This window comes from Denticeps clupeoides, chromosome 1 (assembly GCF_900700375.1).
Source record: "Denticeps clupeoides chromosome 1, fDenClu1.1, whole genome shotgun sequence".
NCBI lineage: Eukaryota > Metazoa > Chordata > Actinopteri > Clupeiformes > Denticipitidae > Denticeps > Denticeps clupeoides.
This window is the reverse complement of record NC_041707.1, coordinates 29,134,015-29,148,692: the sequence shown is the minus strand read 5'-3', so window position 1 is coordinate 29,148,692 and position 14,678 is coordinate 29,134,015. Positions and strand designations below refer to the sequence as shown.

The window sequence follows — 14,678 nt, the reverse complement described above, 5'->3', positions numbered from 1 at the left end:
TGATAGTTTCTGCAAGTGTTTAAGGTACAATGTGCCACCTTAGGTGCAATTTTCCCTATATGCAGACTTTTATTGTCACATAAATTTGACACAGCTATTGTATTTTGTTGTATTTGCATGTGCCAATACCCAGTTATTTTAATTCTGTTGGAATTACAATTTTTAAATTCCATTTCAATAGTCAATGCAGTTTTGTGTGTATGCCTTTACCTTTGTATGTGTTTAGGGTGAGGACACTACAGCCCTTCGACGATGTTATGACAGTGTCCAGCGGGGTGACGAGGTCATCCATGTCAGAGACACGGTTCTCCTCCGCTCCGGACCCAGAAAGAAATCCCTCCCCTACGTCGCCAAAATATCTGCCCTCTGGGAAGATCCTGAATCAGGTGAGGTGCCTCTTACATTAATGTGAAAATATTGTTTTTGTTTTTTGGGGCAGCGGTGGCCTAGCAGTTAAGAAAGCCGCCCTGTAATCAGAAGGTTGCTGGTTCGAATCTTGATCCACTGAGGTGCCACTGAGCAAAGCAACGTCCCCACATACTGCTCCACGGGCACTTGTCATGGCAGCCCACTGCTCATCAAGGGTGATTGGTTAAAAGCAGAGGACACATTTTGTTGTGTGCACATGTGCTGTGCTGCAGTGTTAAGTTTGACAGTGTAGGGTATATTATGGTGTTGCTTCAAGCATTTCTTGATGTTTCTAGCGTGTATGAGTTCTACAGTATCCACTCAAAAGTGTTCCATGTCCAAATGTGTCACGTTCCTAACCCGAGGGGTATAAGAAACGTGACAAGGGTGTGGAGAGGAGGACGTCCCTTGTTACACACACAACCAAACAAAGCGTAAAAACAGTGCTTTTCAAATTCAAATATTAATTGTCACATACATAGTCAAACATGGTATGATATGCAGTGAAATGCTTTTTGCAACTGCTACAGACCACAGTTTTGCAAATGTTGCAAGTATACAATGAAAACCAATATGCAAATATTGCAAACATAACCAATTATTACACTTTTATGTCTTTAACATAAAATATGTGTAACAGGTAGGGTGAAGGTGTGCAAATGGGTGAAAGTCAATGTAAAAAAGCAAAAAAAAAAAAAAAAGAATAAAAAGAGCAGAGATTTTGTGCAAAGAGTCCAGAGTGATTGAAAGTGAAAGTGCTGGAGTGTAATGGAGTTCTATGTAATGGAGGTGACCAATAGGCAGATGGTAGGTGAATCTGGTAGGCTTCAACTCCTCCCACAAAGTCAACTTAAAAGAGACAGGCCACAAAAACACAGCCAGACACACAGAACACATGGGAGCAAACATCCAGGGACGTAACAATATGCAATTAGTGTGCTTATCAGTTTTCTTTAAATGCATGTATTAATATTATGACTAAATAATAATATAGCCTATTGCCTAGAAACTAGAGACTGTGTTGTAAATTTACCTTCCAACAGGACAACGTCCTAATTTTATTTTTTTTTTAATCATTTTTCTTCCTCTTCACAATTATTCTTCAATTTGTCTTGTACATAACATAAAATCCAAATAAAATACAATCTAAGTTTGATGTTGTGACATGACATGACATTTCATTTATTTGACAGAAGGCTTATATAGCATGTCCAAAATTGAGTGAAACCTAAGCCTTCGTGGTATCCCCAAATAATAAAAAAAAAAAAAAACACATTTTAATATAATAATAATAATAATAATATAATTAATATAATATTGTGCATCACCCAGAACTGGATAAAGGAAAAACGTGGATGGAAGAGAGATTTTATGTAATGGAAGTGCAGAAACATTGATGAGTGACCAAACATTGCAGATTAATCTTATTGTGTGTGTGTTTGTGTCCCCCCAGGGGAGATGATGATGAGCCTGTTTTGGTACTACCGTCCCGAACACACTCAGGGGGGCCGCAATCCCAGCATGCACTGTGAGGTGAGCTGTGGAAGTGCCTGTGCCCATGCCATGGGCATGTCCGTCTCCATGGGAACATACTAGCTGTCCCGGTTTCCTTTAATTCAGGCCCTCAGGAAGATATTGTCGGCACAGCCTTCCGTAGGTCAATAAGCCGCAGGAAAAGTGCATGTTGTTCAGAAGCATAACTAGCGGGAAAAATAGCCGCCAGCCTGCAAGATTCTACTTGTTTGAAACTGCAGACTGGGCTGGATCACAAATCATTCAAATAATGAAACTTGCAATGTTCTCTTTCATGTATTTGATTTATGATTTAATTATGAGGTGAATTTCAGCCTATGGAATGTGTAAAGCTTATATAATTGATCTAATTAATTGTTTAGTTATTTATACATAAACACCTAAGGGAAGGAAGAGAAATATCATGAACATGCAGCACAGTGTATCCTCCCATTTTCACACTCCCATAACACACAGCCTGTTTTTGTCTGGATGATTGTCAGATGAAAGGTCTCATCAGGTGATGTACTGTAGTAAAAGCAAAACCACTGCTTATCTAAGCAGCAAGCACTCTTGTTAACTTGCTCATCTTGTCTGGATTTAGCTTAGCATGTTGCTCTGTTTACATTGAACCATTTCACCAGAGACGCTGATATTTGAACTCAACAGCCAAACAAACAAACCCATCCCTTCACTGCTTGTCCTACAGCTCCCCCTCCACCTCCAAATTCATAGACGTCAATTGCCGTACATCCACTGTTGAATCTGCCGTGTTGAAGCAGAGTTTAAATGTTTTTATCTGCTCATCTGGGTGACAAGCACCGCCCCACTTCCCCTGTTTCCGTTTGAGTGTGTGTCAGCAGTCCAAGGCTTCTGGGTGCTTGGACACCACATTTGACTTAGACATCTGATCTGTGTCAGATCTCATCTGCTCTCAAATGTGAGCTTACCAGAAAGAGCCTGCATGTCATTAGTATGTTGAATTTCAGAAATGCTTATTTAGTGAGGGACTTTATTGTTGTAAATTCTTATGAATAGCCTATGGTTAGTTTAATAATACATTATTTTGCTTAATTGTACAATCATAATACTTGTTTAATATCAATGTTTAATATATGTTGCTTGTTTCTCAGAATGAGATTTTTGCATCCCGGCATCAGGATGAAAACAGCGTGGCTTGTATTGAAGACAAGTGCTACGTGTTGACATTAGCGCAGTACTGTAGGTGAGAAATTCCTCTGTGGGTGAAGGACGTGTTTATGAGTGCAACGGGGTGGTTAACGGGGGCTTTAATTGGAACATGCTCTCCAGAGAACCTCTGACATGCAGAATCACTGTTCAGTAGTCATTCACTATGTGGAGGAGTGTGTTGAAAAAAAAACATTGTGTTCTAGTCACCTTGCCTTGCTAGTTAATCACAGTTTGTCAGCATGGGCAGACAGCTAATTAGAAATGAGCTGATTTCCCATGCAGGGGTGTAATGGAAACCTGTCATGTAGCACATATTCTGAATTTGAGCTGGAGCTCATCAAGTGGAATCATTAGCACAGCCCTGACTTTTGTTAACATGAATCAGCTACAAAGTCGAGGGTGTTAAGGAGGTGAGGAAAGGTGCTACATTCTATCGTTTTTCAGCTCAGCCTGACTCGCCAATTTACTCAAGGATCAGAGTATGAGAATGGCTCAGAGAATGTCTGCAGGGCCGCTTGTGATCCAGCACCTCTGGATTACATTTCCCATGAAAATTTGGCTAGTGCAAGGTAAAAACATCCTCAGTATTTTTTTTACTTTTATTTATTTGTGTAAATCCTGAGAATGCCTTACCTTACACTAGCAAGCAAGCCCCATGCATAGTGCTGCAGATACTGAACAATAGTACCAAGTATTTCTGATTGATGTCATTTAAGCATTATGTGCTGCTTTCAAATGTTTTGTTTTGCCTTTCTTCTCATCTTCCAGATTTTGTGCCTTGATGAAGCGTCGAAGGGAGGGCCTCTCAAAAAGTTCCTTCATGGTGCCCTCTTCTCTGGAGTATGCCATCCCAGCGCATCATTGTGTGCCCACAAACGTCGACCCCGAGCTGGTCTTTGTCTGCCGGCACGTTTATGACTTCCGCTATGGCCGGCTCCTCAAAAACCTGCAGTAGTTCAGGAGGGGCTGAGAGAGAACGGGAGAGTGGAACTGGGTTACAGGGAACAGAATTTGATTGACAGCTCTGTGTACCTGGATTATTACTTTTTTTTTACCCCAAGATTCTCACATGATTTTCCTAAATATGAAATATGAAGGCACAATGTCTTTTGCATAGATGAATAGTTAAAGAGCCATCCTCTGACTTTGAGAGTATTTATTTGGTTTGTGGATTGTACTTCCTTTGTAAGCCATTTACAATTGAATCTGAACTATAGGTACAGTGAGTTTAGCTGACTAACATTTTGTTTAAAAGATCCTATATTGTCCCAATTTAATATCTATTTATTTACAAAAGCTTAGAAATGTATTTATTTTTAAAGTAATTTAAGATTAAGAAGATGGATTACTTGTATTTTGGGGAAAAAAGACCAAGATTAGATTTTCATTCCTCAGTTCATACATCTTCCAGGCATCAAGCAATGGGATAGGAGACAAGACAACAAAACAAGGGACCAAATGCAGCAGGGTTCCACATGCTCGTTCTGCAATTAGCATTCCAGCCTCACCCACCCTTTTTGATAATTGATTGACCAATGAGATGGAGGTCTGTGAATCTGCCCTGACCTGTGACTTGCCTTATAGCCCCCCCAACAGGTTTGTTTTAGGATGTCGCCACCCTCCCTGCCTTCTGAATAAAGCCAAAGGTGATCACAAAACGGCACCACACCTCTCAGCCCCACCCATGTCACCCACCCTTAGTTTGCACTAGTAGACTGATCCAAAGTGTCTGAAGAAAGGTTTGGTTGTTTTTTAGGCTTCAGCTGCCTTTTTTTTTGGATGAAATTCTTTTTGTTTGTGTAAGCAGAGAACTGAATGGATCAGCGTGTTGTTTTTTTTTTTTTTTCTTTCATTTTTTCCCCTAGTTCTCTCTCCATGTATGATGTGCGAGTGTTTGTGTGGGTGACAATGTATTTGCCTCACACAGAGTCTTCACACCAACATGCATACACACACATGCAGACACATCTGTGTATGTGCCCGGATGGAGCTGGGATAAACTTGACCACAAGTGATGTCATGCCTTCATTTTGTGGTAAAATCATTTGTCTTACACGGTTCTGCTGTGCCTTTATTGTCCTTGTTCTGAGACAAAGGGGGGCGGTTCTGTTGTCACAGGCTTTTTTGCTTCCAAATAATTGTTTGTTTAATTGTTTCTAATGTTGGAGACAAACCCTTTCCCTGTTGCCGCAGAAAATGTGTTAACAGCGTTTCAGGTGACTGAAGCAAAAAGACCCCTAAGCCATGAGACACAGGAGTGTTGTTTTAATGATATTCTGTGCAGGTCATTGTTGATGTAGTTGTTACTTGCTACTAATTTCCTTCTTTTAGGGGTTGTTTGTGTTCTAAGATTGAAATTATCCTTATATACTCCTGTATAACTGAATAATGAGAACGTAGCTAACTGATGACTCTGTGATAGCAGTGAGCAGTATGAAGGTTTGTTTTCTGTACTTTGGTGGTGAAGTCCCGTATCACGATGAGCTCCAATGTTGTCGACCAAAAATGTGCTGCACCTGCAGGAGTGCATCATCTTGCATTGCTTTTTGCTTGTAGTTCTAGCATTTTCTCACCTTACCCATTGTTGTGAAATGCTGTACTTAACCCTGAAGTTACACCGCGTAACAAGGGGCATTGGCTTTATGCTATGAAACATGGTTAGTTTCTCTGGGTACTGGTCGGGAAGGCATCTTGGTAGTCTATAATTTGGTAACAAAACAGTAATCCTTTAAATACAATTTTTTTTTTTTTTTTTTTATTAAATGCCTTCAGCGTTGTCAGAGGTGTACTTTGGGATTCAATAAAAATACACATAGCAAACCAAAAATGGTATAACAGGAGAGGTAACGCTAATCTCGTTCCTGGGTGTACATCATCATGATGTGTGGATAGACATATATTTCAACTCTAAGCATGGAGACCCCGGGGCATTCTTGGAATAGATCTAGCACAGCGCGTTTGTATTATTTAAGATAGATCTGTATATTACCAGAGACACATATTTAAATGAATAAATAATATATGAGTTTGAAAATGTGTCTTTTTTTTTTTTCCTCTTCCAGTAACTGCATTCAATTTACTAAAAGGGGTTATAAAAGGATTATTAAAGTATTCAAAAAGTGCACCATTGTTTCCCAATTTGAACTCTGATTCTGATGAATTACTTCAGAGCTGTTCATCTCTGTGTGGAATCAATTTGAAGTCTGAGTGCAACCTCTTGAAAGTAATCATAAAGAGGACTCTTGATAGGGAGGGGGCGGGTAAGGTTCTCCTGCCTGGCTGCTTGCAGAACTCCAGACTGAACTCGCCATTTAGGATGCAGCAGTGTAGGTTGCAGTTGTGGTTAATGACACATTCCATTATCGAACAAACACTGTAATCTAAGACACAAACTTTAGAATGAGTCGTAAACCCTACAGCTTGCTGAGATAAATCAACAATCTACCGGATCTGTGTTTGAACGCTGCAATGGAGCAAAATAACCACATGGTGTCATACTAAGACTAAGACAGATATGAGCACATTACACAGCACACAGACAAGTATCTCACATGATTTTTTTTACTGGTTATCGCCATTTTTACTAATATATATAGATTTTCTTGTGAATCTAAAAATATTCTAAACCTGTTTGTGTGTCTTGTTACACAACACAATGCCTTACTTCACCAGATATTAATTCTCTTAAAGGTCCCGTTTTGAAAAAGATTTTTGCTTTTGTATAGATCTTAGAGGTCCCCTAATACCTCGTAATAAGCCACGTATGCTTAAGTATGCTTTTAGTTTATTGAATTCAAATTTCTACATCAAATGAACCCCTCTGTTTTATATGTCTTAAAATGTTACATTTGGTGTTTGATTATGTGCAATATAGACAAGTTGGGGAATATCTAACTTTCTTTTTTATGTCATATTATACTCATTGTGTAGCACTTTTTGCTGCCTGGGAGTTTTCTGAATTTCACGGTACCAGTACTTTTTAGGGACACTGTTACTTCGGTGGATTTTAAGGGTTCTCATGAGAACTGTTAAATTTGAATTTAAAATGATCATGAAAGAAGGCATCATTACACAGTAAAAAAACTGAGTTTCAATTTTACACCCAAAGAGTTGCTATTAACTCTGTGTCATGTGATTCCACTCAAAATTAGAGGAAAATTTATTCTATAGCCAGTGTTAATTTGACTCTTTTTAGTGTCAAAATTAACAATAATATGTAAAAATATTTAACAATTTACGTTTATTCACACTGTAATAAGTAATGTGATTACACCTTATAGAGTTATTTTCACTCCAAATTTAATAAAAACTGTCTAATGTGTAATAATATATCATTTTGATTTTTCTGTAGTTTTTTTTTTACATTTTCAACATATGACGCTAGATTACTAAATGCCTGTTTGTGTGTCTTGTTACACAACATTACACCAATACTTAAATGCTGCCAACGTGTTCTCACTTGATATCAGTGAAACTGTAATACACTTGTATCATCGGAAGGACTGGGTTAGGGCAAGTCTATTTTTATTTGAACATCACAGGAGCTTACAAGAATCAAGCAGCACCCCCTTCTCGAGGCCCATCAATATACCCTATCTTCTGCCTTACAGTGGGTTTATGCCCACTAATACCCCTACTGATCCACACTGTGTTGAATCTTTACTGCGTCTCATCAGAACTTTACACTGACATTTAACTCTGCTGTTAGTGTTAGTTGTAAATACTCTTATCTAGGCTAAAATAAATTTACTGTGAAATACTGACACCATGTTTTACTGTGTAGACATCTGACATCATGAAACTCATCTGAAACATTTCACAGGCAACGTGGCAAGAACATGGTAAGTCCAGGTTCATTCCCTCACTGGTCCCTGTCCACTTTAGGCTATAGACCAGCAAGGGAGGGAGCTGAAGCCTTAAATTAGGCATTTGTCCTGAAACCAATTTTGTTTTGATCCCCCTCTGTCTTCCTTGATCGCTCACTGTCAACAACCATTCTGACTGTAGCTGCACTGTCAACTGATAGCAGACCAGTGTCTCATTTCTTTCTAAATTCCTTGAGTGCTCTGTCTACAATCAGCTATCATTTAATCTGTCTCAGAACAACCTTCTGGATGCCAGTCTGTCTTCAGAGCAGGTAATTTTACTCAGACAGCCCTTCTGGCTTTTTCTGAGAAGCTACATGTGTCCTGATAAGCAAAACTCTCATCTGTTCTTATTCTCCTCAACCTCTTTGCAACATTTGCTACAGTTAACTACAGGACTATCCTGTCTGGGGCTCAGCATGGCAATGGTGTGCTTGCTACCTTGATGAGTGGTTTTGCCGAGTGACTTGGAAAAGATCCACGTCTGCTTCATTCAGTTATAAGTTTATGTAAGTAGTTGGGGTCTTAGTAAACCACAACCGATTGTAAATGTAAATTTATGAGGTTAGTCCGATCTTCATGCCTAACTCAACTACAGTGTATTGTACAATGTAGTTTTTAAATAAAAGCATTTTGATTACATTGTGAAAAATATGCAAAAAAACAGGCCTTTGTTCACAATGACTTCATCTCCTGTCTTTTGTTTACTGTGCTTCACTCGGACATTCTGAAAATATCTTTGACAAGAAAGAAAAAAAAACAGCTCCAGTCAGACTGCCAGAATTTATGAAGATTTCTCAGAACAAAAAGAGGGAAAATTGAAGCCACCTGTGGCAATTTCATTTTTTATATTCTTATTATAAGCCCTCTTCATGAAACCCTTACAAGGCAATCAGTTTTTTTGTTCCTTTTGAACCAGCCCAGAACAAATTGCTGATATGATGACAAATGGCGGTGCAACAGGAACTGCTCTCGGCAAGAGAACCTTAGAGAACTGAGCAAAGCAGGAGGGATAATCAGATTGCTCATTAATATGCATGATCCTGATTTGCCAACATTGAGCCTCTAGGTAGTTAAATGCCATGGAGACAATTGAATGCTTAATTGTGTGGATGTGCGTGAGAAGACATTTTGTTATAAGAATAACATTGTTACATTGCTTATATGTAAAATCATGTTTTTAGGTGCTGAACACAGTTCTATGTTCATACTTTATTTGATGTTATAAACATCAACTATTATGAAATGTCACTTTCCATGTCCTTGGTGGTAATAAAACACAGTGTGCTTCAATTGCATTCATCTGTTAAGGGATAGATTAATACTAATTAATTACATGTATTATTTTAAATTGGAGATTTAAAAAAATATTATTTATTTTTAATATGTATTATGTCAATGTTAATTTAACTTGGGCACTTTCAGAACTTGATAAATTAAATGCATCTGCAAGTCTGACCCATCAAAGTTGGAACTAACGCTGATCTGCTCAAGGTGATTGGCTTGTCGTGGAAGTTATTTCCATCACCGAGCGTCTGAGGAGTCGCAATGAAACAGTTAAACAGTAATTTAGTCAGGCTTTATTTACATGCACACATGGGAAGACTCGCTATCAGAATCTTCGAAGGTCTGAACACAGTGACATGTATATATATGTCATCTCATACATCCTTAGAGATAAAACTGTCACACACAAAGATTTACGAATATGTTCTCCATGGCTCTGGATAAGAAACATTTAACTTTCACATTAAAACACTTTTTTTCAAATTTCTCTCACAGGCTGTGTCTTTTAAGATCAGGTTCCACCCACTGCGGATGGTCCTCACAGACATACCTACTATCTCTGCGATTTCTGTCACTGAATAGAACACAATGACCCACAAACCTAAATTGGAAAAGACAATTGTAATTCAGCACAAATTACGGAATTGCTACAAGGGAAATAATTACAATTTCCTAAAACATGATTATCATTTTAGATCATTAGCCTAATTCAGTTTGCAGTCCAAACACATTTCACCCCAACAATTTTAAGAATTAATACTTTTGGCATGAATGCAATCAACGGGACAAAATATTGACTTTTTGTGTGTTTATGAGACTAAGACCACAGTATTATGTAAATTACAAGTTACTTATTATTAAGGATGGAACATGAGGTCTGGCTGAAAGAGCAGACTGTATGTTGTGATACTCTTGCCTGGCTACAAACATGAAGGCAAAAAAAATTACTTATTGGAGGACTGAAGCATGTCCTTCTGGAAAGTGAGCCAGAATTACGCAGTTAACACCAATGCACTTCAGCAATGTGTTGGTTCTGGGTTTAGAGTGTGGGCTTTAAGGTGTTGGTTGTTGTGTAGGTGGCTTCTGATAGATGTGCTAAACAGGAATTCAATGAGGAGTGCGTTAATACAGAATACTTCTGCCAAATGGGGAGAATCATCCAAAACCATGACCTTCATCCTGCTGTGCTACTGAACGAGGATGTTAAAATATATTTAGAGAGATGTTGCCAGAACACACGACAGATGAGTATTCCGGCCAGAAATCATAATTAATTTGTTCTGCCAGAAGATAGTTCAAAATCTATTAGGATTCTGCAGAATTTAATAAAAAAAAGAGGTTGGTGCATCTACATTCATGTGTTCTGATGTCAAATTCAACCATTTCTTTAAAACAGGAATTAAAGCAAAAATAACTATCTAAATAACTAGTGCATCACTACCTTCCTCAGCAAAAAGCCACTTGATTGTGCCACCGATCCCTTTTCAATGCAGAGCTGTATTTTAGTATGTCATGCCTCTCCAAACTCCACATTGAGACAGTAGACAGCCAGCCAATCCCAGTCCTGGACAGATGGGATAAATGTTGTTTCTTGGGACGCCTGGCTGACCTCAAGTAGCAGTTCACCTTCTAGCCTTCCTCAAGGCATTGTGCTGCTGGATCATCCCTGACGTCAGCTTATTTGAGTAGCCTGAAATCTGACCAGTTTAGGACTGTCCTTCCCTGGCTCTAAGGCTGTGATCAGTGTTGCTCTGCCCTCTGTTGGCATTTGCAGTTTCTGTTGTGAGACAAAACCTCATTGTTCATCACATCATGCTTTCATACCCCTTAGAAATAATGCATAGAGAGTGATAAGCCATAAAAATTATTATTTCATTGATGTAAGTATTTTAGCAATGTTGACAATGATCGCTATATGGCTTGGTCATGGCGACCCCAAAAATGCAGCTTTTGTGGTCATACCACAAGAAATGAATCAGCCCTGGGGTCATGCATGGTCGAGGCTGGGCTAAGTTATGTCATGGGCAGTAGCTGCTGCAGAAATCAAACAGCAATTTATATTTTTTGTGAATGTATGCACATGCCAGTTGACTGCATTCATGAATCCATGGACCAAATAAGAGGACTACAAATCTGCACAACCATCATAACGTTTCATCTATATTTTATGCCAGATGTTAATCAGAAGAGTGTATATGGGGTTCCCTATGTCTAACCATTAGTAATTATATTTTAAGTGTTTAAGAGACCAGGATATTCCATATTGTCACGTCGCCGAGCTGACGAGGGAAGGAAGCCCAGAGGCAGGACATAATGAAAACAAGGATTTCTTAAATACAGAAACAAAAAAGGATGCGATGGCCAAAAACAGGGGAAATAAAGGGGATCAACAGAAACTAGCCCGCAGGCGTGTGGCAATTGCCAGAACTCAAAAAAACACTACAGAACAGTTGTAAGGTCCACAAAGAATGGCAGAGCCGCTGATGGGAGGCTGCATGACGCCTTTTCACTGCCTTCTTGATTGACCATAGGTGATGTCTCTAGCTGCAGCCAATCCTGACATAATGTTTTTTTTGTCCCCAGGATCAGTCTAAAGTACATACAAGATCTCATTCTTCATTCTGGAATGAGAATGTCTGAGTGAGATGTGCAGTTTATACATTTACATTTACAGCATTTATCAGACGCCCTTATCCAGAGCGACTTACAATCAGTAGTTACAGGGACAGTCCCCCTGGAGCAATTTAGGGTTAAGTGTCTTGCTCAGGGACACAATGGTAGTAAGTGGGATTCGAACCTGGGTCTTCTGGTTCATAGGCGAGTGTCTGACCCACTAGGCCACTACCACCCTTTATAAGAGTGTTCATTGTTTGAATGTATTTTCTTAAACTAAAAGGAATTCCACACTGTATAGAACCACTGTCCAAAAATTAAATATAACCAAAAGCATTGCACCAAATTAAGTAACAAGATTGAGGACTAATGACTAGCTTTTGCCCCCATTTTTTGCTTGTGAGGCTGTATTGGACCAGGTCATTATGCCACCCCTCTGCGTCCTGATAGAAGTCAGGTATTAAGTTGATCCCCTACTAGGGCTCTGCCTTTGTTCTCATGTGATTACTGAGTTCCAGATCCGGCTCCTGGTTCCCAGGCTATGGCAAGTTTGGATATAATTGGCACTCAGTGCAGCTGCCTTGTTCAGGTGGGAGGGATGAGATAGGACAGGTTAATAAACATTGTATGACACTTCTGATGAGACCAGCCTGTTAAGACGAATGTGAACAGACAATACTGAGAAAAATACATTTATTGATCTGATTAAATGACTGTCCTCCTGACATCATAGTCTTGCTAAAGTATGTCCCAGATCAGTCACATAAGGAATGTAATTTTGATCTGCAACTTAAAAATAAATTGAGTTCTAAGAAGATGTTAATGGATTAAGATGTAGGTTATGATCGTTATGATCTACATTGCAATCTGAAGGCACAGCAGCATTTTCAGTGAGGACTTCAACACATAAAGCTTTGAGATGCCAGCTGCTGATGAGCCATTTAAATTATGATCAAATCTCTTTCATTTCACATCTCAAAAGCATGAGTGTACAATTATGAACCTTTACATTACAGAATGTGAACTGAATTTAAATGACAAAATCTGAAGACATTATACTGTGCATAAATCAACAGCTCTATTTTTGTGCTATGGTTATCATTAATGGAAGAATAAGAAAGCCTGGTTTAACTTGCTAACCTATACCAAGAACAATCCTTTTAGAGCCAAATTACTACTATTTGCATGGTGAGGAGGGTGCAACTGCAGACAATAGTCTCCTTCAGTGCCTAGTACAGTGAACAAGGGTTCAGACAGTCTTTTCAGTCTTTTCTCTTTTATAAGGGCATCTGCTTAGGATGGCACGAATCAAACGAGTCTTAATTAGTTCTCAGTTCCAGATCCTATTTTATTCATTGAAATCCTCTGCCCACTCCTTACATGTGAGATAATGGTGTCTGAAGTATGATACATTACACTTCTTCTGAAATCACAGACTCAATTCCTGCTTGTTTTCTGGTTTCAGCAGGTTTAATAGATCTTAAAAATATGAGGTGGTAATGGCACTGACAGTTAGTCACCGATATTCTGCAAGATGAAAGCTTTTCAGGTTTTTTGGCTATGTTCAAAAAGTGCACTAAAAGTTGCATTTCAGAATAACATATTTGGGTCCATTTTTCACACTCTGCCTTGACATAACTTCCCAGAGAATTAAGTAAAACATTATTATTGTTAATGTTAACAAATAATAATTACTAATCATTAATTTCATATTTTTATTATAGCAAATTAAATATTATAACTATAACTACATTGTTTGCCACACTAAAAAACGTAAACCGTAGCTATCATTTGTTTAATGTGTTTTTTTGCATTACTGTAGTTAAAAAATATTTTGCTCTAAGCTGTTTCATTTATGCTTATGAGTAAATAGTTTTTTTTTTTTTTACTTTACTATAATCTACTGACAGCAGGTTTGCTTGGTTTATTCACATTATGGCATGCTAAAATATTAGGTGTGACAGTTTAGCCGTTGTTTTCTTTTTCAGTGCATGTAGATCTGATAGATTTACTGTTTTTGAGTTTGCTACCGATGTAAAGTGAAATGTCACGTCCATGAGCTGACTGGGGAATGAAGCGCAGAGGTGAGACATTCTGGGAAACAATGGTTTATTAACATAAATAAATGGCACGAGGGCCGAAAACAGGGGAAACAAAAGGGGAAAAACCCAAACTCACTCGCAAGTGTGTAGCCATTGCCAGAACTGAAAACAACTGTACACACAAGTTGTACGGTTCACATAAAAATGTCGCACCCCCGAATGGCTGCTCGGAAGTTCCTTATAACCGCCCTGCTATCATGCAGATTGGTGCCAGGTGAGTCTCCAGCTGCACCCAATCGTGACATGAAAGCATTTATTATCTAGAATGTCAGTGGGTGGAATATCTTAGACATTACAAGCATTTTCTTTTGATCTTTTGGATGCAGGAAGAATCATCTGGTTTGATCTCATAGAACTAATGTAGCTCAATTAGCAGAAATGCACAGGACACATCACAACTGGCATCCATGTTGACAACCACCAGTACACATGTGCATGAAACAATGGAATTAATCACTTTTTTGTTTAGATCATGTAAATGGAAAGGTGCATGCCTGTCTTTTATGTGGGGAAAAGGTACACTGAAAAAGATAAACCGTAGCTGTCATTTGTTTAATGTGTTTTTCTCATTACAGTAGTTAAAAAATATTACTTTGCTCTTTTAAACTAATCTTTATGCTTATGAGTATTTTTTCTTTACTATAATGCTACTGACAGCCAGTTTGTGTTATTCACATTGCAGCAATGTTACAATATTAAG

The 14,678-nt window shown here is 38.5% G+C and overlaps 1 protein-coding gene across 2 annotated transcripts in view; it reads left to right on the top strand.

Annotated features, from left to right (window-relative positions):
- bahd1 (bromo adjacent homology domain containing 1) overlaps positions 1-7,168 on the top strand; it is a 34,245-nt gene extending 27,077 nt beyond the window's left edge. For both annotated transcript variants that reach the window (XM_028999383.1, XM_028999374.1), the window contains exons 4-7: positions 227-386; positions 1,862-1,941; positions 3,054-3,145; positions 3,880-7,168. In XM_028999383.1, coding sequence (XP_028855216.1) covers positions 227-386; positions 1,862-1,941; positions 3,054-3,145; positions 3,880-4,066 — 519 coding nt within the window. In that variant the 3' untranslated portion in view covers positions 4,067-7,168. The remainder of the gene's footprint in view (positions 1-226; positions 387-1,861; positions 1,942-3,053; positions 3,146-3,879) is intronic.
- The last annotated feature ends 7,510 nt before the right edge of the window (positions 7,169-14,678 follow it).